The sequence below is a fragment of the Mugil cephalus genome, chromosome 20, assembly GCF_022458985.1.
Source record: "Mugil cephalus isolate CIBA_MC_2020 chromosome 20, CIBA_Mcephalus_1.1, whole genome shotgun sequence".
In the NCBI taxonomy this organism is placed as follows: domain Eukaryota; kingdom Metazoa; phylum Chordata; class Actinopteri; order Mugiliformes; family Mugilidae; genus Mugil; species Mugil cephalus.
In genome coordinates, this window is record NC_061789.1 from 7,256,376 (window position 1) to 7,277,887 (window position 21,512).

General features: G+C 39.7%; 2 protein-coding genes and 1 long non-coding RNA gene across 4 annotated transcripts; 2 read left to right on the forward strand and 1 right to left on the reverse strand.

Annotated features, from left to right (window-relative positions):
- The first annotated feature begins 877 nt into the window (after nt 1–877).
- On the forward strand, nt 878–1,952 carry LOC124997413. Its single transcript, XR_007110969.1, has 3 exons — nt 878–921; nt 1,048–1,152; nt 1,233–1,952. It is a non-coding gene; the product is annotated as an uncharacterized LOC124997413 (long non-coding RNA).
- Nucleotides 1,953–2,885: 933 nt separating this feature from the next.
- On the reverse strand, nt 2,886–8,322 carry LOC124997412 (dual specificity protein phosphatase 3-like). Its single transcript, XM_047571083.1, has 3 exons — nt 7,963–8,322; nt 5,211–5,443; nt 2,886–4,083 (listed from the first exon to the last, which is right to left on the reverse strand). The coding sequence occupies exons 1-3, from the start codon at nt 8,139–8,141 to the stop codon at nt 3,875–3,877; spliced, it is 621 nt and encodes a 206-aa protein (XP_047427039.1). The 5' UTR covers nt 8,142–8,322; the 3' UTR covers nt 2,886–3,874.
- A 620-nt stretch (nt 8,323–8,942) lies between these two features.
- zgc:171844 (uncharacterized protein LOC100151763 homolog) lies at nt 8,943–19,654 on the forward strand. Of its 2 annotated transcripts, none has more exons than XM_047572119.1 (8): nt 8,943–8,989; nt 9,378–9,436; nt 11,810–12,174; nt 15,093–15,210; nt 16,777–16,850; nt 17,748–17,862; nt 18,575–18,645; nt 19,001–19,654. In XM_047572119.1, exons 3-8 carry the CDS (start codon nt 12,096–12,098, stop codon nt 19,117–19,119), a joined length of 576 nt encoding a protein of 191 aa, XP_047428075.1. In that variant the 5' UTR covers nt 8,943–8,989; nt 9,378–9,436; nt 11,810–12,095; the 3' UTR covers nt 19,120–19,654. The 2 variants fall into 2 exon arrangements, with proteins under 2 accessions (XP_047428075.1, XP_047428074.1); XM_047572118.1 differs by having other exon boundaries at nt 8,944–8,989; nt 15,090–15,210.
- Nucleotides 19,655–21,512: the final 1,858 nt, after the last annotated feature.

Genomic DNA, 21,512 nt, shown 5'->3' on the forward strand with positions numbered 1-21,512 from the left:
TACCCACCTAGTTCAGAACTTGCCTGCGAAACGGTCGAAATTTAAGTTTTCTTGATTATCAAAGTGATCCGGTGAATGTTATCAATCAAACCACGGTTTATATCTTTAAAGGAAGTGTTAATAGGTAATTCGGCTTGTGTGTTGCGGCACGGGTTTGCCAAAATGTGCACAAATTTAGGCCACATGAAACAAGCTGAGCTGAATTATAAAAGAAAAGACTTAATCTGAAGAATGCTAACTAGTTAGCATCCATGTCAGCATCCACCTCAAGGGTTTCATTGTTGTCAAGTTGACTGACCCACTAGCGTAGGGTCTGTCAGGTTTAGGAGGCTAAAAGGGGATCTGCGAGCTGGAAATCATCCACAGAAACACATGGCCACCCTCCCCCACCCCCCACTCCCCCATCACCCGTCACCCATCCCCCACCCTGTCCCCGGATTCATTCATGCAGACTGGTGTTATGTAAGAGAGAGAGTTACCCTCCTCTCCTAACAGACATATCCTCGCCTCAACTCGGAGCAGATAAAGACGAGGAGGAAAGAAAACACCAGGGAAGTGGTGGTGGTGGTGGTGGTGGGAGGGGGGGTCGCACCGTGGAGTTAATCAGAGAGGACAAGGTGCTTCATAAAAGGCTGTCAGCGAGATAATAGAGACTTAATAGAGTCTTAAGAGGGAGGTAAAGTGGAAGAGGTGGAAGGGTGTAAGTGGGCCATTGTTGTGCACGTGGGAATAATGTAAAGTCACTATAGCAGAAAACATAATCTGTACGTTTACATGAGCAGGTTAATCGAGCTGTGGTCAGAATTTGACTTTCTGAGTTTACATGCAGCAGAGAAAACTGAATAACTGACGGGAACGTGTCCTCCTCCCCCACACTAGGTGGCGATACATGCGGCAGACCGGCATTTCAAACAACATCAGGTAAATGTGTGCGCTATTTCTGGTGCAGATAAGACGAAAAGGCCACACCCCCTTATGGGTGAAAACTGAGCATAAGTTGCCGTGTTGTGTATTGTTCTTCACACCATTTATATTTCTATACTGCAGTAAGTCACCAGGGGGAGCTCTACTTGCTTTGGCTTCACTTTTGAGGAGCTGTTCCGCTGCCATCTTTATACAGTCTATAGACCAGCCTCCTCTCCAGGATACACGGTCAGAACTTATCGATGGATGTGCTTCTTTCAAGCTTCTTTGTCCAGACATTATCAGAAAGCTTTTCATTTGTCCATCAGGACACGGTGGACCTCCCATGCCTAGTGCATGGTGACGGAGTGGGCTGCTGACTTCGTAAAGAAAGAGTTCACCATTTTGGAGTAGGATGCTGACGTGGAAGAAGTCATGATAAGAAGGTAAATTTAGTTTGCGTCTATGCTAACTATAGCGCCCTCATCAGTATGTGACTCTAGATTTTGTATTTTGTTGTAGGTGCATATTTTCCTCAGAAAGGACCTTAAATTGAATCATAACGTGTTATAAATAGGTAGAAAATGATTTTTATTTCTCTCTGTAGGCAGCAATTCCCTTTAATGGCTGGATATTTACCTGTTGTTAGGTTAGGGACATAGGTGGCTTCTTCCTTTACTCCTCTTTCAAACCTTCTGTCGTCTCTGGCTAAGATTTCGTCGTTGTCTTCAAAGGAGTGTCCTTTGTCCTTCAGGTATAGGTGGGCCGCTCAGTTATTTTCTAATGAGATGTCTCTCCTGTGTTGGGACATGCGTTTGCAAATGTTTGGTTTCCACAAACACCATCGATTTACAACACAAAGTCTTAACGTAGTCTCCAAGAGGTTTCACACCTTGAGACCGGAGCCTCTCACTCTGATACTTTGATATCAAAGCACCATTCATAGGGAAAGTGGTGAAGGGACAAACAGTCGTGCCCCTCACTGGAGGGGCTCCATGACCTGGATGACTGAGACCAAATCATTACGTCTTCACTTTTGAAGCTACACATTTGCACAAACCTTCTTCATGTGGATAAATTGGGTAAAAACATCCACCTGGAGTTTTATCAGATTTAATGTTGTAAAGTTATTTTAAAGGAGCAGTATCTAAACCACTGCATGTAACCTCCATGTTAGATAAATAAATTCATGGGAACTTGTAGTTTGGATTGCAGAGCAGCAACTCCAGCTGAGCTACTGCGCCCCCTACAGGACATTAACCAGCAATCAGGCAGGTTTCATGGGGGGGGGGGGGGTTGTTGAGTTAAATTTTATCAGACAGGATAACTAGACATGTGCTCAATGCAGCTCAGCGCCATGCAGCACTGTCTTCTTTTGGGTGTCACTGGTGTTTGGTAACCGGCTTACAAGTGCATTACCACCACCTACTGGTCACGATGGGCATAGCAATAAAAATAAGTCAAATAAAAAGTAAAACTAAATACACATAATAATAATTTAAAAAATGTATGGAACTGAAAATAGAAAAAAATAAACACAAACAATAAAATAAAAATATATAAATATAGAGTAAAACTCATTAATACATTTATGCGTTCCAAAAGAAAAAAATAAACACAATGTAAAACTAAATAATATCCAAAAATAAATAATAATAATAATAATAACTAAATAATATATTTTTGGTTTTAAAAAAAAAACGAAAAAAAAGTGCCTTAATAAAAGTAAAAATTATTTTATATATTTATGGATCCAAAACAGAATAAAAAAAATACAAATGAACATAAATCACCAAATAAACTAAATCAATCTAATAATTAATTTATGGATCCAACAAAAAAAACTAAATATACATAAAAACAAAATGAAAAAATATATATATTATATATATTTATGTATCCATTATAGAATGAAAAAAAAATTAACTGAAAACAAAGAATGGAAAAATATACAGTGAAAACCAGAAAAAGAAAATCCACCGTTTGTTTTTAATAATTTATTACTGAATGTATGAAAAGAGAGATACAACAATCACTGGTGTCAGAAGATAAAGTGCACTTCATTGGAGCACCGTCATCATCTGAGAGACTCAAAAAGTCTACAGACGTGACCAGTTCATACATCGCACCCTGCTCCGTATAATGCACACGATGATTCACAATTTACAGGCACAATAATGTACACCGTGACAAATAATGTGACAAAATAATGCACACTATGACTCACTAAACATACAAACAGACAGACGCTGTGTCCATGAAGACTTCTGAGGCAGCCTTCTAAACGTGAGGTCAAATATTGTATTGTGTTAGTTTCACAAAATTCCTCTGATTCAATATGAAAAAAATATATATATAATTACATAAATAATCACAGTGTCCATTTATAATCCCAGAGGGAGTGGCAGAGACTGAGACATTTGGCAGTGTTTGCAGGAGTGAGGCCAAGACAAAAAAGGGCCTGAATCCAGGAGGGACGAGGGAGGAGGAAAAGGAGGCTGGATTAAAATAGACAGGACCACATCGGTTACACTGTTTCTCGCTACTTTTCACTTAAATGCATATTGACATTCATGTTTTATATACTTGGATACTTTTCTCTGAAACAGGGAGCTGCAGAAAAACACACCAAACTGTACAGGATGTGAAGAATGTGCTCTGAAACAATCAGGATCTAATATTCATAATATATGCGGGAATATTAAAATGAGTTGTACCTGAATTTACTTTGTACACATTATGTTGTGTGTCTTTTTTAAGAAGTGCACAATGAAGATAAATATGTCTAAGGTGCATGAGTGAAATCGATAATTATGTGATGGAGAAACGCCTCCTCGCTTCCAGGACTCTCCCTCGTTGATCGTGCAGCTCGTTTAAAGCTGGACAATGAGTGAAAGTGAGCAAATGTGCAGTTAAGCCTAATCTTGCTCTTTTCTTACAGACGGTCTGACAGCGCCGCTCCTCGCCCGCCTCATTTGTTCCACAGCTTCCCCTCCGACGCCAGCCTCTGGTTTAGCCGGCAGAGCTGCCGCAGGAAGCCGTCGTTGGGGCCGATCTCTCTCCTGTGCCGCACCGTGGCCAGGGCGGCGTGGATGTTCATGCTTTGGCGCAGCATCAGGTAGGCGATGACTAGGGTGGGCGAGCGGCTGTAGCCCTCCCTGCAGTGAACGTACACCCTGCCTGCAGAAGGAGACGCAAGCAGATGTTTGGGTTTGATCAAACGCCCATTGACGGTGTCTGACATTTAAGGGTTTAAAGCTGTATTAACCAAATGTTTGTGCATTTAGCGGGGTAGAAGGAATTGTAAACGTTAACAAAATGCGCTCTTGCACTTCATATTGGTTTGTTGTGCAGCTGTTTTATTCCATTTTTGAATGGTTCCTTTTTATTTATGAAGTCCTTTGCACTTGAAAAAAATCTAAAGTATGTGGTTATTTTTTTTTGCTTCTTCAAACCCTTTGTAGTTGAAGATTGGAGCTTTGTACATGTATTTGAAAATGAAATACTGAGAAAAAACAGACATATGCACATATTTTGGTCTTATTTATTATAGCATTTTTGTCATATATCTGCCTCCATCTGGTCTAGGTGAGTGCTACATGTCTAAGTAACAAATACCAAGTACAAAAGCTTCCCAGCAGGGCACTGAATTGTCACAAGATGGTTTAAATGTCATTCACTTCTCCTGTCAGTGGTCATAATGTTGTGGCTGATCGGTGTACATAAAGCATAATTTACCCACATTCATCTAAGTCGATATACCTTTGGGGGTCTTGACTTATTTGTAGAGTTTACCTCATGTAGCTATGAAAGGAACTATCTTTTTTTTTGCAGGTTTGTGCATTGGCTTCATTTCTTTTCATCCTCCCTGAGTACTGCCACTTGCAGAAGAAGAGGACTGAAGACAAAGGATCGGGTCCAATATTACTGTTATACGTTTAGTGCATGGCAATTTTTTTTTTTAAATTGTTGAGTTGCTTATAAAGCAAGATTAAAATGCAGATTTGACAATTTATTAGCATACACTGGTTAATATATAATATTTAACTTCCTATTAGCACTAAGTTTTGACCTCCACCAACTTGGGATAAGATTAAATACTTCACGTGTCCAGCTAGTTGGGAACTTTGTCTGCAGTTTCAGGCAAGAAAACTAAAACAATGAGCTAAAATAGGCTAAAAATCTCTAAAGATCTGACGGATACAGCAAACTTTAGTTATAATCCTTTGTAAAGGTGTCAGAATGAGCCACCGTATTGACATTACAGTCTTTTTACACATTGTTTTCAGTAAAGAAATCACTCTTACCTTTTCCATTCTTGTATGCTAGCGCCTTCTCGATGAAGTCCGCCGCCTCCTCAAAGTAAACACTGATGTCGAAGTGGTCGGTGTCGCTGGCCGGGATGCCGTGGTAGATGATGCCCGTGCCGGCGTAGAACTCGGCGCTGGTGTTGACGTGCATGAAGGAGTTGCCCTCCGCCGCGTTCAGGATGTGGGTGATGCCCAGACGCTTCAGGCGCATCACGTTCGTCGCCACGAATCTACATGCGAAAAAAGAAACAAGACCTACCCCATGAAACCTGCCTGACAAACCCTGACTATATTGCTAGAAGTATTAGCATTATTAGCACCGATTGCCTTGATTTGTTAAACAAATTGCTACATATGCTAATTTGCCTCGGCTTGGCTCTCCTATATTAGATTCCTGCCAAAGCAACACAAAAGTCAAACATTGTCTTCCAACAGATTACAACAAGAAAGGACCCTGCTCCAATGTGGCGGCAGCTGAGACGCATCTCTCGAGCTAAACAAGATATCTACATGAATAATTATGATGTCCTCTTTGCTAAATCAGCAACATAAAATCAGCCAAATGTTTCTGCAGTCAGTTATTTTACCCTCACTGCAACAAAACCCTTTTAGCATTAGCTTCACTACGCTATTTATGTTAGCTACTCATGCTAGCCACTCACGCTAGCTATTCATGCTAGCTATCTAGTCGGGTAATTTGGCGTTCACATCGGACGTATGTCGTGAGTACACGGCTGCTGTGGCAACTGTTGCATCTAGAAACCACAGAGGCTAATACTTTAGCATGTTTAACATCCAGGTAACTTAATAATGAAAGAATGAGGCCCATCGGGGATATCAGTGTTTTCTTATTGAAAATTTCAACTTATGGGGTAAGAACAACCACAAGAGGGCGGTGGTCATTTCGTATTTTACTCATTCGTTTATTTTTTCAACATCCCACACGACCTCCATGTCCATATTTGGAGTATCTGAGTGTGGGCGGAGTAAAGCTCATCTAACATGGCGACCGCGGGCTCCGCCCACTTTGGGCTTCATTTTCGAGGTTCAGAATCCAATGGGTGACGTCACGATGTGTTTGTCCATAGTATATACAGTCAATGGTTTTACAGTGCACATGATAAAGACATCCCAATATGAGGACAGTGTTTGAAAGAGGAACATTTTTGGTAAATGTAATGTTTAATTATTAGTTTTTATTAGAGATTTATACCAAATTTGTTATATTTCCACTCTCTTCTGTTACGAAAACAAGAGACGTGCTCTTTTTCACTGTGAACTTGTCAGACTGCAGCATCACTTCCCCACCTCCAGACTTTCAGATGTAGCTAAAAATAGACTCGATGCAGACTGCCGCTGCTGAATGCAACACAGTGGAACTGGGACAGATATATCATAATAAAAAAAACAAGCTCAAGCTCTCTTCTTCTTCTCTAGGCTCGACTATCCATCTCTGCATCTTTGTCCTATAGTCTATTTTTGTGAGGACATTTGCTGTTCCCTGCTCTCTCCTTTATGAGCCTTTTAGAAAGTCAAGAGGAATCGAGCAGATACTCAAGAGGCTTTCTCTCCTGAAACATGGTTGCATAACTCACTCTGCTTTAAAAAAAAGAAAGGAGTTTCTCAGATCTACCATGTAAAATTCATAACACCCTTGTTCTTACAAGTCGAGAACATTCCCCCCTTTTTATTCCAGCCCAAATAAAAGAGCTGTGATGCACTTTAAGTGCTATAACATAGCATGACTTCCCTACTTTCTGAAGCTCCTCCACTTACTGTCTTTTCACCTCGGCGGAAGTGATACAATTCCCGACTGTTTTTTTGTTTTTTCTGAATTGGTCCTCAACCATTTTAGTATGTGTGTCTGTGTCAAGCTGCATCCTGTCGCTTATGGCTGCTGCCATCAAGGAGTGTCATTGTTATGGGGTGGGGGCACCTAGGTGTGTGCTGCATGCCTACGTAACATCCACATGAATGTATGCCAGGTCCAAAAGTTTCCCAGAAAACAACAAATTGTCACAAGATGGTCAACAACATTCACTTCTCCTGTCATTGGTCATAATGTTGTGGCTGATCAGTGCACAGAGATGCTGTAGTCAAATAGGAAACCAGAAGAGGAAGAGGTTGAGCACATTTCTACCACCTTCCATCTCTGCCCCATTTCCACTTTTTCATAACACCCCTCCCCTCCCCTCCTCTTTTTATTAAAAAATTAAACAAGCCTCGCGCCCCTGATGAACAGATGACTCATAGACAAGACAGTAACTGTTATTTTACATGTATATGTATGTGCATTAAAACCACTTACATCCTCTGTGTACAAAAATGAGTGGTGCAGCGTGTGTGCCTGCGCTATAAATAATGACATTCCGTTTCTAAAAATATCCAGATTGTTCGGGAAGGCGGGAATGAAAATCCTAAAATGTACCTGCAAAGCGGACACAATGCATTGACACGTTGCTTTAAACAGTGATTCTCTGCAGCAGGTTGACGTTTTCATCACGTTTTATGCTTTTATTTAATAAAATAATTGATGTGATCATTGTCACTGCATCCCAAGTCATATTATTTGAATGCATTAACAGAATGTTGAAGGATAATTAGAGGAATAACTCATCATAAATGGAGATTTATGGACAAATTTAAGGTAAAATGGTGATTTATGGTGCGTTACCTGAAAGGGAAGGAGGAGGGATCACTGTAAACATGTGTTCGTGGAGAAATAATAATAATCTCAATAATGACTCACGCATTGCCCACGTAGATCCTCTGGTAAACCTCGTGGAAGTGTTTTGTCGGCCAGCTGTAGAAGCCGCTTTCGTCCGTCAACAGATCGTTGAGTTGCTGGAGAGAAACCTCGAAGCTGGACATGTCGAAGCGTTTTGGAGCCGAGGTTGTCTTCACCTGCTGGCTGTGTTTATTCTTCATATCCGAAGCAACACCTCGGAGAAGATTCACCCACACAGACAGAAGCAATGGGAAGGAAGGAGGAGGAGGAGGTGGAGGTGAAGGTGGCAGACAGGTGTCGGTTTACCGGGCTGGTGTAACGAGAAGCGGGAGCTGCGCTGCTCTCCGTGCGCCTCCGGAGCGGCTCTGTGGACGCGGAGCTTCTCAGCGGTGAGCAAAACAAACCCCCTCTCCCCTCCCCCTCTCCACCTCCAGGGCCGGAGCAAAGATTTTTAGGGTCCTCTATAAGCCTGTGGTTCCCAAGACGCTAGACCACACCAGACCAGACTCCCCCACCCCATAGAAATAACACACTCAAATAAACAAATAAACAAAAGAAAAAACATGAAGAACAGCACAAGATGTTAGCCTATCCTCCAAATTTATTAGATCCCAAACTGATCAACACTGTTAGACAGATCTGTCACTTAAACAGTTATTTACCAAATATTAGCCAGTATAATACTGTAAATCCCCTTTGTAGTAAATTACTGTAATTTGCACTGCATCATGGGAAGTTTTAGTTGTAACATCCACAATATACAATACTGTACTATATTTTTTGAAAATGATGTATGATGCTGTATTTATTTTTTAACGGTTGCGTTTGGCGCCTTTTACCAGACCCAGTCAGAAGAAGAAACTTTGGGCTGACGGTGTTGTGGAACCAACAGGTTTTACAGAAAGGGGTGATTTCAGTGACGGACACCGTTTGCTTAACATTTAGATTAACTTTAGCTTATGGTTTAGTTCGGGACCAACACCTGTTTCAACATCAACACACCATGGATTTCTGGAGAAGGGATGTTGTCGTCACAGAGACAAGCAAGGTGAGAAGGAGAAGCACAACAGGGAGAAAGGGTTAGCATTATCATGTGATATTTAATTCTAAGTATTTGCATTAGCTGAGAAAATAATAGCCCCAGTCATCTGTTGCTAATGTTGGAGCTAACTAAACTAACTTAAACTAATATTTCCAAGCAGTAGTTCACTTAAGTTGTGAATTTAAATGAAAAATTTTTGACTGTAACATTATCATTGCCTGTGAAAAGTCAGTTCACATTAATTAGCTCAGCTATTTTTCCTGAGCTCCAACAGACATGCATACAATCATATCACATACAATTGGATGGAAAAAAAACGTGGTGACCTCAAATGCAACATTAAGCGTTGTGATTATGTGGCTGATAATTATTCCTTGCTGTGTGTTCATTTAAGATTACACATATAGAACATAAAATACCAGGAGCCTGCTTGTGCAATATTGGAACTCAATGGTAAGTGCTTTTTCTCTCTTTTTTTGCCATGTTGCTGTTAATTCAAAGTTGATCTCTTTCACCTTCTCTGTGCTTTAAGTTTATATGGATAAGGCTTGAGTTCTCTGTCTGAGGTCCACCTGTACTCTAAAATAAAGAATCAGTAATCTGTAATTTATTAACCTTTTTACAAATTTTAATTCCATTAAAACAAGAAGATGAAAATAACCTGCGTCATTTTAATCTTTAGATTCTTCTATCACATCATCGTTGAGTTTTTGCCAAAAGTTAACAGCGTTTTAAGAACCTGGTCATTATATAAACAATCTCAGTGCCTTCACTAACACTTGGAATAAATAAACCTTACATTGGATTGAGTACAATCTTCATTTGAGAAGCAGTAACTAAACTACAAGACTCCCATACATCCACTGATGGCTGATTCAATACAGAGACGTGTAAACATTAGTATATGTTGTTATTATTTTTTTTATTTTTATGCTGTTAATGAAAACATTCATTCACTCACTCATTCATTCATCGTCCGTAGATGTTAGAGCATATACCTGTTGATGTCTGGAGCTTCTTCCAGCAGGCAATGGACAAATTATGTTTTTGTGCAATACCGTAAGGACAGGCTGCCAGTACATCACAGGGTTAACACAGAGGGACATGAGGCCACTCTGGACAGGGCTCCATCACAGGACAAACACACAGAGACAAACAACCATTCACACTGACATTCACACAACAATAAACAAAAATGGGTCTTTTGAGGGGTTCAATGTGGGAGGTGTTGGAGAGGGAGTGGGCGATAGGCTTGTGGTTATGACAGAGGTCAGACTGAGGCTGGGTCTCTCAAGTTCTTCTGAAAAAGTTGAGGAATCGCTTCTTCAACAATTTCTTCTTCACTTTCTTGGGTGCCTCCTCAATCTGCTGTTCCAGATGTTGCTGTCTGTCCGTTAAAGCCTCTCTGGAGTTTTCCCCTCCTCCACCGTCTCCTCGAGGGCCTCAGTTGCGGATTGTAAACGTTGCTGGAGGTCGGCCCTTTCCTGGTCCCACTGTCTTTTCTGGTTTTCCAGGTCCTCCTGCATCTCGGTAGCTGCAGCCGTCATAGTTGATGTCATGTCTGCGTTCTCAGAAAGGTAGCGGAGTTTCTCCTCCTCCCACTGACGTTGTTGCTCGTCCATCTGAGTCTGCATGAGAATCAGTGCAGCTTTAACTTTAGTGGTCTCCTCTGCTTGGTGTTGAAGACAGGCCTCGGCTTCCTTCCTTTGTGTCTCTTCTGCCTGGAGAGCCTCTTGTAGCTGTTTACCATGCAGGGCAACATTTTCATGCTTCTCTGTCTTCTTGCTGAGCTCCTGATGAAGAAGAGCCATCTCTTCTTTTGCCTCTTTTTCTTGGGCTGTGAGCTGTTCTTTCAGTTGCTCCAACTCTTTTCTTAGGGCAGCCTTTTCTTGCTTCGGTGAAGAGATCTTGTCTGTTCCTTCGCCCGGAATTCTTAAGGCGACCTTTGGGATACGGTTCTGCTCCATCCTCAGCATGTATCATACCCATCTCAGACGTCTGTGGTTAATGTCCTTGGTGATGGTCCAGCTCCTTGTTTGCTTGTACAGTTGGAGATCTTAGAATACAGGTTTTTACAGTGCTTTTTTTTTTCAAAGAAAGAATTGAATTGATATTCATTCTGCCGTCTGTAATACCTGCCTTCAAATGCTGCAGCATGTCATCAGTCAAGCTTTAGTTAGGAAGAAACAATCCTGCATTTATGCTGTTTTGGTGGACAGGTGCTTTGGCCTTGAGGGGGTACTGCTTGAACATAGGTAAAAAATAAGTAGGAAAAAAGGCATTTTTAGTTTTTGCGTTTTAAATTGACATTTGATTTTAGACTTTATAATAATAATAATTTAAACAATATATGAATTTATTTGATTTTCAATTTAAAAAAACAAAAATGCTAATCAAGTAAATTCACCTTTCGTCCTTTAATATATGAAAAAAGTTGCCAGTATTCGGAAGGTGAACAAAAACTAAATGGGTAGACTCGTCCCAGTTTTATTGAGGGAAAAACATGTTGCAATTTGTTTTTCTTCACATCACATCGGTGGAATGAAAATTAAGTCTAACGTGAGCTTTCTGTTTTTCATTTTAGACTATGAAATCAAAAAATTGTTTAAAAAAACGAATAACAATGTCAAATTATTTATTTATTTATTTTCCCCCAGTTTTTGTTTCTGGTTTTAAAAACTTGAAATACCAAAAGGTACACAGCGTCACCTTGGATGTTGGCGTTCAAAATTAAATCTCTCACATGTGAAGGTTTCTTATAAATGCTTCCTTAAAATGTTCGAAACCTTGATTTGACTCCATACATTGACTCCTGAGGACAAACAGTGTCCTCTTGTTGACTGTAGTGGCGTGTGACATCCTGTAGGTGGTGCCTCTGTGCGGTACATGATGGGAACCAGAAAGAGATCCACCACTGGAGGACTGGAGGGTCTCGGCATCAACTGGCTGATCCCCTCCTCCTCCTCCTCCTCCTCCTCCTCCTCCTCGTCCTCCTCCTTCTCTTATATTCTTCCTCACTCGTCTCGGAAATGCTGCATGACATTTTAACATCCATTCCCAGTCTGAGCGAGTGTCTGGTCTGAATTCTGACAAAAAGTATTTTGTGAAGAAAATGGAAAAAGGGAGAAAATCCCCGCAACTGTACGGCGCGCTGGAAAAGACGCAAATGGGGGAAGCGACGGCGAAACCAGGTGAGTTTTTGTTTGAATTTGATTTGACTTGAACAAGGTAAGAGCGTGAAGTAAAAAGTTAGAGTAATAGACTTTGAATATACGATATACATATATATAGATAGACACGTGAAGCTTCCGTTTGCTGTAGACCACTAATGTGGGCATCATGTTAAAGTTGCTCATCAGCAGGGCCGTAGATGAGATCTTTAAGGGTTTCAGGGGCACCCACGGGTGGCCTTCGACTTATACACTGCCAAGCCAAAATAAATAAATAAATAATAATAGGTCACCACCTGGATTTAATTAACCAAATGTGTATATTTTTAGTGGTTAAGTATATTTTGGGACAGAGAAGATTTATTAATGAAACAGCTTAAATAACCAACAACAACTAAAAAATGTACTTTGTTCCAGAGGTTTTCCACATTTATGATAATAATTTTCATATGATTGATCTCCTTAACATAGTAAACTTTTATAATTATAATAATTTGCCACGAGATGCATAATGTAATAATATGTACTTTGGGGTAAATGTGTGGAAATGTGCGTTTCAATAATGTCTGCAACTATTATTCATATTATATTGTGGTCTGAAGAACATTGTCTTATTTGGTTAGTGAAAAGTGTGAAATAAAATCCTGAAGAAATAAGGTGAGATAAGTTTTGGCGCGACTGTGCAAAAACACAAGTTAGATTCAAAATAGAATCAGGTAAGAGAGGGAAAAACAAGTATTGCACCAAAATGGCAGAAGGAAAAAACAAAACAACAACCTAATTAAAATTGATATAGACAAATGTAACAAAAGTGAATTATAAGAACAGACACATACGCATTAGATTTGCCATTTCATTGCTTTTTGTCATCTTTATATACCACATGGTTGACATTAGGATCATCTTAAGTACTACTACAGTCTATCAAAATGAAATGCAGACAATTAACAGGTTTAACGAACCGGTAAAAATACACACTGCATATTCACACAAATCCTCTGAGAGCGAGTGTAATTAAAAGTGAGAGTGTGAAATTAAAAGCCAAGAGCAATTTTGACACAATTCTTGGAAAACGTGGAAGATGCTCTGACACTAAAGCACCAAACCACGTGATGAGTTTGGACGGGGTTGTGCGTCTGTGAATCACTGCCATCCCCAGGGTTTCACTGTAAGTGTGCTGCCTTTTCACACAAGGTTGTGGTAATGAAAAGACAATCCAAGCTCCGCCGGATGACTCATCGCTGTTGTTGAGAGGTGGGAGGCTGCTGCGAGAGTGGGGGTCAGTGCAGTTATTCAGGGGAAGTATCCACAGAGCCGCTCTGATCATATCATATATGTTTTCACTCTTTAGAGCTGAACTAGGAGTATGACAGCACTGACAGTGTCACTCCTGATTTGTTCCAAAAATTCAAGTACATTTACATTTATCTTTGTGTGTCCTGAATCTTGAGAGTATGGATAGAGGAGGGCAATAAACCGCCTCCATTAAAGCCATTTTGCAGTTGAGGCGCCCCAGAGAGGTAGACAGCATCAGCACAGAAATTCAATTATTTTGCTTATTTTACCTTCTACCTAAGTCTTTATGCTTATCCAAGCTGAATGGTGGTTACTTCTGTCTGGGGCTGCAACACAGAAAGCCTTCTTCAACTAGTTATTATTATTAATTAGTAATATTTTACTGTCAGCTTACAACTAAATAACAACCACGACTACTATCAATAATATTTTAACTTTTACAACTCAAATATTTTCTCATAATAACTAATTTTAATGTGAAATCCATGAATGAAGGAGCTATTGTATACCACCTCCAAATGCGGTCTGAGATCAGATCATTCAAATGGTCACACCATATATGGACAACATGTCCACTTTTCTTGCATCGACCAAACTATGTCACATCCTGTTTCTATAGCTTCAAATAACTAACTAAAATGAAACTTTTACAAAAATTCACAGACATGCACTAACATTGTATTAACGACCTAAAATGACAGAAACCAAAAAACTATTTGATGTGTATTTCATGTGTTTTAATTAGGCTCGAGTCCCGTCCACTAACATGGAGAAGCTTATGACCTATACTGCAGCCAGCCACTAGGGGGCGCTCTACATCCTTTGGCTTCACTCTTAAGGAGCGGTTCAGCCTCCGTTTTTTATACTATAGAGCCCTTCGCAGTTTGTAAACAATGTAATGTATTTTGAGGGGCGGGGCTTAGCTGGAGGCAAAACATCTCAAAACATCTATAGCTTGTAACTGCCAGTTAGCATGTTTCAGTGGACTGTTGTGGCTGGAATGGACGTTTAAAATTGACCATAGAACACACAGAGGGGACGAAGTCTGGCCTGTCTTTATCAAGTGAAGCCTCTCCAACAAAGATATCACAAGAATTAAGTGGCACTGCTGTGGAGGGTAACGTTGGAAATGCAACTTCTGTTTGGACACCACTGAAACATACAACTAACATCACGTCAGCTAGCATAGCTAATGCATTAGCATTAACGTGTAACAACAAATCCCCCAAATAATGATTAACTTAACGTAATTTCAGTCCCAATTTAGTCAAACCCATAACGTTATCCAGACTGAAACTGATGATGCTTCAATCTTCTCTCCGTTTTGCCTCCAGTTGATGTTGTGACGTCACAGTGACGTAGGTCATGAAGGGGTCTATTCGGTCTATGGTCTAGACGAGGGTATCAGAGCATATAACATCAATAGAAACGTTACTGATACAACTGTGGTCAGAGATCGGAGTAGGAGTTGTATCAGTAGCCACAAATCCATGTTTGAAATCCACACTTTTTCACTTACTTTTCTTCCTCATCTGTTATCTACCTTTACAAGGTCTGGTTTGGTTTACAGAAAATCCTGAACGTTAAATTCTTCTTAACCCATTATCAAACTCTGATAAACGGTCTTGTCTTTCCTCCAGCAGAAGATGTCGTTTCAATGGCCGACTCCACGATTACGATCGAGGACATCGAAGGAGAGCTGTTCAGGATCGAGCGGATACGAGACATCCTCGTACGGAGGGAATCAGAGCTGAGATACATGTAAGATTTGCTTCTCGGTTTTCAAACATAGACGAAAAACAACTTTGTGTTTTAGTCTAGAGCTTTTGTGACATTGGACCCAAGAGGATGATCAACATGTTGCTGTTACGTCTCGTGATGTTCCACTGTTTGGTCGGGTGCTGCCAAAACTGTGCCGTACAGGGATTTGAATACACCAAGAAAGCGATGGCAGCCCCCCAGGACTAAGACATGATGCACAATGGCTGTCAGCCACCAACAGTGGGAGCAGCCATGTGCATCATGGGAAAAAAAAGTGAGGAAAACTGCAATTTAAGGTTTTTGTGGAAAGCCAGCTTGGAAGTTGCCCTTTCTCTCTCATCCTTGCTTCTAATTATTTCAGTCTTTCTCTGTAGGGACCTCTTCATTATTTTGTTGGGGTTATGTTTTGCAGGTCACCGGCCTGATAAGTGTTGTGGTCCATGAGCACATATACACGTTTCATCTTCTTTCATGTTGAACCGTAATCAGGACATAAAAACAATCCCACGTCTAATAATAGATCGTTCCTGCCTCCAGAGGTCTGCATGTGTCGACCTGTATTTCAGATTTTTTTTCCCGCACTTATTAAAATAATAGTTTACTGCTGGACAATCCTTAACCCTTGACATAAGAAAACAAACTGGAACAGCTCCGTTAGCTAGCGAAAGGCAGTGTATCAGATAACGAATATATTTCATTTATGAAGAGAGTGACTAAGGTCTTTTCAGAGCTCTCATATTTTCTGTCAAATACATGCCTTGGCAAATAAAGGGACAAAATTATTTAAATTAAGTGTCAATGTGTATTTATTTTCTACGGACAGAGCCAGTCTTTGCACTAAAGTAAAGCTTACCAGCCGCTAGCTTAAGCTTAATTTTTACTGTGTTGAAACAAATTAGGACATTTCCATATTATTCAAATATTCTTCTGAAGACATCAAGTATTATTCAGCAGTAAAACTTTACATTTATGCTTTCCAAGAATCATTCATGTCTTTTTTGTTTTTTACTACTAAAATCTCTTCATTGACGGCTGATGTTTCCCCGTCCTTCAGGGTGTCTGTGACATTTAGCATCCTGCCTTCGCGCAACTACATTTTAAATAAACACCCCTCTCCGAGCCTGTGAGTCATTGTGAAATACAAACAGGCAGCTCATATATCCACTGAAGTGAAACCTATTTTATTAAACCAGCAGCTCATTATATCTATTACAGTCATTTTCCCTTATTTTTTTTAACCATCGTTGTTCACACAAGCACGCAAACACGTTAACGCTTGTGTGACTGGGTCCTGATGTACTGAAATTGGCGTCCGAGTCAGAAGGTGAAATGAGATCTGATACTGCCAGTATCGTGTTATTTCAACCTAAAGACCTAAATCTGAGCCCAGTGTTTTTTTCTGTTTGAGCGTAATTTTCACACTGATGCCTGTATGTAAATGTAGGAAAGGAAATGGAAATTGAAAGGGAAGACTAGTTTCTGTCAGAATATCTGCAGTTTGATAGATTTTACCCTGGTTGTCAGCTGCATATTAATAACTTTTTTCTACGTCTGCTCTCCACTCAGGATGGATGACATCCAGCTCTGCAAAGAAATCACAAGGCTGAAGCAGGAGCTGCAGAAGCTTGTCTCAATACCAGGCAAATACAACATTTGTTTTAACCCCTTCAAAGAAAACCTTTCAGCTTCTTCCGTTGTCAACTACAGCAACAATTAGCCTGTCAAGGCTTTTCTTAAAGCCACTTGAACTGAAGGTTATGTAAGACATCTTCAGTCTGAAAGTATTCAGACACCAACACACACATTCCTCTGTTCATTAGGTTTAGATGGCAGCTCCAACACGGCGCAAGGTTGCTGTGGCAACTAAAAAGATAAGAAGCTCAAGTTAAGTTTTCTGAAGTCTGTGAAATCAGAAAAACCTTGTGGGATTTATTGGCACATGATTCCATCGATGGAAGTGTCTCTCACTTTTGTCTAGATGTTTTAAGCCGGAATATCTTTATATTTGTCTTAGAAATATTAATAGTTACCAGAGGGTGAATCTTGTCAATTTCATCTATCATTCATGAGGCGTGACATTTTTAATAGTTTTTCATTGGACAGATTGTAATAAATAAACATTCATGGTTCCCAGAGGATGAATCTTGACCTGTGAGCTTTTGTCTTGTTTCATCATGAGGTTAGTAGTTTTGGTTTTGAATTAAATGTGTCAAGACCTCTTGGATTTCCAACTAATATTGTTATTTTTTTTTGTGGTTCTCAGAGGATGAATCCTGTTGACTTTGATGATGATCTGAGTTTTCATCTACCGTTTGCGTGTCTATTGTCTGGATAACCAGATGTTTTAACGTAGTGTCACCCTGGAGATGTGATGCTACGTTAAAACATCTGGTTATCCAGACAATACCGAAGCAGCAATAAATATCGCTAATATCTTGAGTAGACTGCGCAGTCCTAAAGCACTTAATGAATTGAACTGAACAATCGCACAGCTGTAATTTATGTACTGTAAGACTTATTGTGTGACTTTTGAGCAGACAAAGACAAGACCAAAGAGGACCGGGAGAGGGAGGAGGAGCTGCTGCAGCAGATCAACAAGCTGGTGGAGACCAGAGACTTCCTGGTGGATGATGTGGAGTTTGAAAGACTTAGGTGAGGCTGAAGAAGCAAAAAAGCTTTGACGGAGGGATTTGTTGTCGCTCTCCAATAAGGACTAGTGGTAATTAGTATTTGTCCTAAACAGTTTCTTTTTTGGACTGTTTATCAGGCACTTTTTTGGATGCCGTGTACCATATTTTTCTGCCTTACCACCAGAGAAACTCATAATTCTTACGACCTTGGTTATGTAAGTAACCCTAGGTTCTCCGCCGCATTTTGGCCATGGTTTCTTCTCCTCTCTGCAGCTCTGGAAAACTAATCATTGCTGTTTGACATAAAATGCATCGTAACCGTTACTCTAGATTGAGAACATAAGCAGAGATGCCAGAGATAGAAGTCTGTCTGTTTTAAACTCTTATTTACTTTTTTGATATTGGACGTCAGATTCCGTGTGAGTTTTCTTTGGATCTTCATAGCTCTGCTGCTATAAAGTCTTTTGCATTCTGCATGTCCTTTCTGTATACTACCCTGAATAACAACACAGAGCCTGGCATCGCTCATATTATTTGTTTGCGGTGCTAAATTAGCTGTCATAGCTGATAAGCAAGCGGCTCTTTGAGTGACACTTTGATCGTGCACGGAAAGATTGAAGCTTGGGATGTGAGAGCCCATCGTCCTTCATTATCCAAAGTGGACGTGAAAGTGGAAATGAAAACAAACCCCCCGCTTCCACAAATAAAAACCCTGGAAATGTTCTCTTCCACAGGGAAAGAGAGGAAGACAGAGAAATGGCAGCCTTCTTACAGTCCAAATTCCCCAAAGCTTTGGCCACGAAAGGTGAGGCAGTCGGGATTGTTTTTTCTTAATAGATTACACATTTTTATGTCAAGTTAAATACAGTACATTACTAATTAAAAAAAAATAAAACATAAAACAACATTACTACCAGAGATTAAGTTTGATATTTTGAGAGCAGGTGAGTTTGAGATTAGCCACGTGGCTAGCAAAATTGGTAAACAGTGTCTATTTTGACAGCATTTTTTAGTTTAGTCTTTGTCTTCTTAGTGATATTTTAGTTATTTTCATCTTTCCTAGTCTAGTTTCAGTCGATGAAAAGTAATTGCATTTGTGTGAACTTTTAATCAAATTGATAACATTCATAGTTTATAGAAACCGATTTATTTGCACCTAGGCACCTTGGAGGATCAAAAGGTGGCCTCCAAAGCCCAGCAGACATCAGCACCGTTAATAACTAAAACAGGACTTACTCTGCTGAAGGAATGCTGCGGCTTCACCTGCTCCATCATGTAACGCGTTGTCCAAAAGAAAACTGTGGATTCGACCTGAAAACTCCTCCTCAGTGCTTTCATGTATTAATTGTGTGTCTGCACTATCAAGAAGGCGTGTGTGCTTTCATACTGAAATAAGCTGCTGTGAAATACTGTGTTTAAATGTCCTTCAGCAGGGAGCCTGACCGGTTTATGGATATACGGAGGATTTGTGCCTATAATTAAGTTAGTTACGTATTATTACGGCTGCTCCGACAGCGCAACTATCCATTTGTGATGTATAAGACAGTGTGGATGTCCCTGAGGGAACAAACTAAATCAGCCTTTGCCATTTGCTGCAGTAGCTGAGTATTAAAATAACATTGTTAGGGCTTTAACTGGGCATTATTTTAATCTCTCTGTCTTTCTCTCTCTCTCTCTCTTTTTTTAAATTAATATGCCTTATGGTGTGTGTTTTGTAGAGGCTAAAGGAAATTAATGTGCCTGTGAGCGTTAATTTTGTGTTACTACGACTGTAGCATCTTTGCAGTGTTGTTATAATAAAGACTATAATAAGACCTGTGCAATTACTCTTCTATAACTCATTTAATATAGTATTATATAGTATATTGATAAATGGATGGTCTGGTATTAATCTTTATTATATAAATTGCAGATATGAATTGTTTTGGTACTAGAATATTAGAATATTATAACAAGAAGCTTAAAAACTCCAAGTCTTGTTTAAATAAAATATATGGGCATGTTTTGCTTATTTTTTTTTTTTTTAATATTTATAACAAGACGGGATGGAAGCGGCTGATTTGATAGATGGGATCTACATGGAAGTTGAAACTGGACCAGACTGTCACACAGATGAGTTACTGGACCGCATGTCAATCAGAACTGTCACTCATCATGATGTCACATCCTGTTGTTACAAATAACTAACTAGTGTCACAAACTGCAGTTCCTCGAATTACCACTAGAGGCTGGCTCCCTAAACAACAGTCTCCGCAGATGCAAGTAAGTAGCCCAAGCTGCCACTACACGATCACGATCCATGCTGCTGTTGCTATGCAACTGGCCAAACAACCACATCACCTTGGACACTGTTTTGCCAACTACTTTTCTATATTTGTTCATAATGCTAAATTTTTTGATTACACTGTTTATTTTATTTTTTATTTTATTTATTTTGTTTTATCTTTCTTGTGGTTTTTATGAGTGTTTATGTGCAACGTTACGGTGACAAAGTAATTTCCCTCATGGATCATGAAAGTCTGTCTAAATCTATGTATATATATGTATATTATGTGCACATAGTCTGTTAACCTGTTAAAGTGTTAGCTCATTTGTTTATTTCAGAGCTGATGGCACATGGTATAGTCTACTAGATAAAAAATTTTCAACAAATTTCATGCAAATTCTTGTCTGGGGGGAAAAAAAACAAACATACACAAAGCTAGGTCTTTACAAGCCATGAATGTTAAATATTCGGGCTTTTATTGATTTTTTTTTTTTTTTGAGGTACAATAATAATTTCAAGCTAAATCCAACAGGACCAACATGAATAAATGGAAATGTCAGCTTGGCATTCATCCAGTAGGCTGAAATGTCACAGACGTTGCATCACCAGCTTCAATCTGATAATAATTCAATGGGGAAAAATAAACAGATTTCTTTCAATTCAGGAGCGGATCAATGTTTGGCATTTTTTTTCCTTTCCTTTTCCTTTCTACCTCTACCTCTACCTCTACCTATCTTGGATTTTCTTTGCCTGGAGTTAATGTCAGAGATGGTTTCTGGAGGGATTGCTACTGGGAGATGATACAAAAAAAGACAGGAAAAAAAAGTCTTTAATTGGTAGAAAATGATATCACCTTGCTAGTTTCATTTCTCAGGGCAAGAACAAGCAGCTTTCCCACTAGCATCTAATTAGAGTGGGCTGACAGCAACTTGTCTGCGTTCACAATATGCGTTCCCCCGATTAGTCTTCTCAGCCTGCAAATTAAACACAGTGTTCCTTTTTTATTTATTTATTTATTTTTTTTAACAACAATCAGCTGTGACGGCTTTTAGCAGCTGCACACCAGAGTGGAACCGCAAAAAAAGACCAGATAATTGACGGTAAATAGGCAAAAAAACAGCACAGACAATGTGTATAATTGAACGCATTTATCGTTGCCACAATAGAAAAGTGAATATTCAAGCCAATTACGCTGCTTCAGACAAGGTGTTTCATCACGTAAGAGGACGCATGGGAGGTGAAAGGAAGGAGCTGAGGTAAGCTATGTGGAACTGAAATTCTCATGACAGTAACACAGGATCTTCTTTGGAGTATGTACATATGTTCCTAGCTTTCTCTGGTTTCTGGAGACATATTTTGAAGGAAGTTAATTTATGTGATAGTAGAGAAATCAGTCACTGGTAACC

Excerpts from the sequence above, each read along its gene's own strand:
- LOC124997412 (XM_047571083.1), bottom strand. The coding sequence starts at position 8,141 with ATGAAGAATAAACACAGCCAGCAGGTGAAGACAACCTCGGCTCCAAAA. Across the intron at positions 5,444-7,962 it reads AGGATCTACGTGGGCAATGC|ATTCGTGGCGACGAACGTGA; the intron begins GTGAGTCATTAT and ends TTTCGCATGTAG. Across the intron at positions 4,084-5,210 it reads AGCATACAAGAATGGAAAAG|GCAGGGTGTACGTTCACTGC; the intron begins GTAAGAGTGATT and ends CTCCTTCTGCAG.
- zgc:171844 (XM_047572118.1), top strand. The coding sequence starts at position 12,096 with ATGGAAAAAGGGAGAAAATCCCCGCAACTGTACGGCGCGCTGGAAAAG. Across the intron at positions 16,851-17,747 it reads GAAGCTTGTCTCAATACCAG|ACAAAGACAAGACCAAAGAG; the intron begins GCAAATACAACA and ends ACTTTTGAGCAG. Across the intron at positions 17,863-18,574 it reads GTGGAGTTTGAAAGACTTAG|GGAAAGAGAGGAAGACAGAG; the intron begins GTGAGGCTGAAG and ends TCTCTTCCACAG.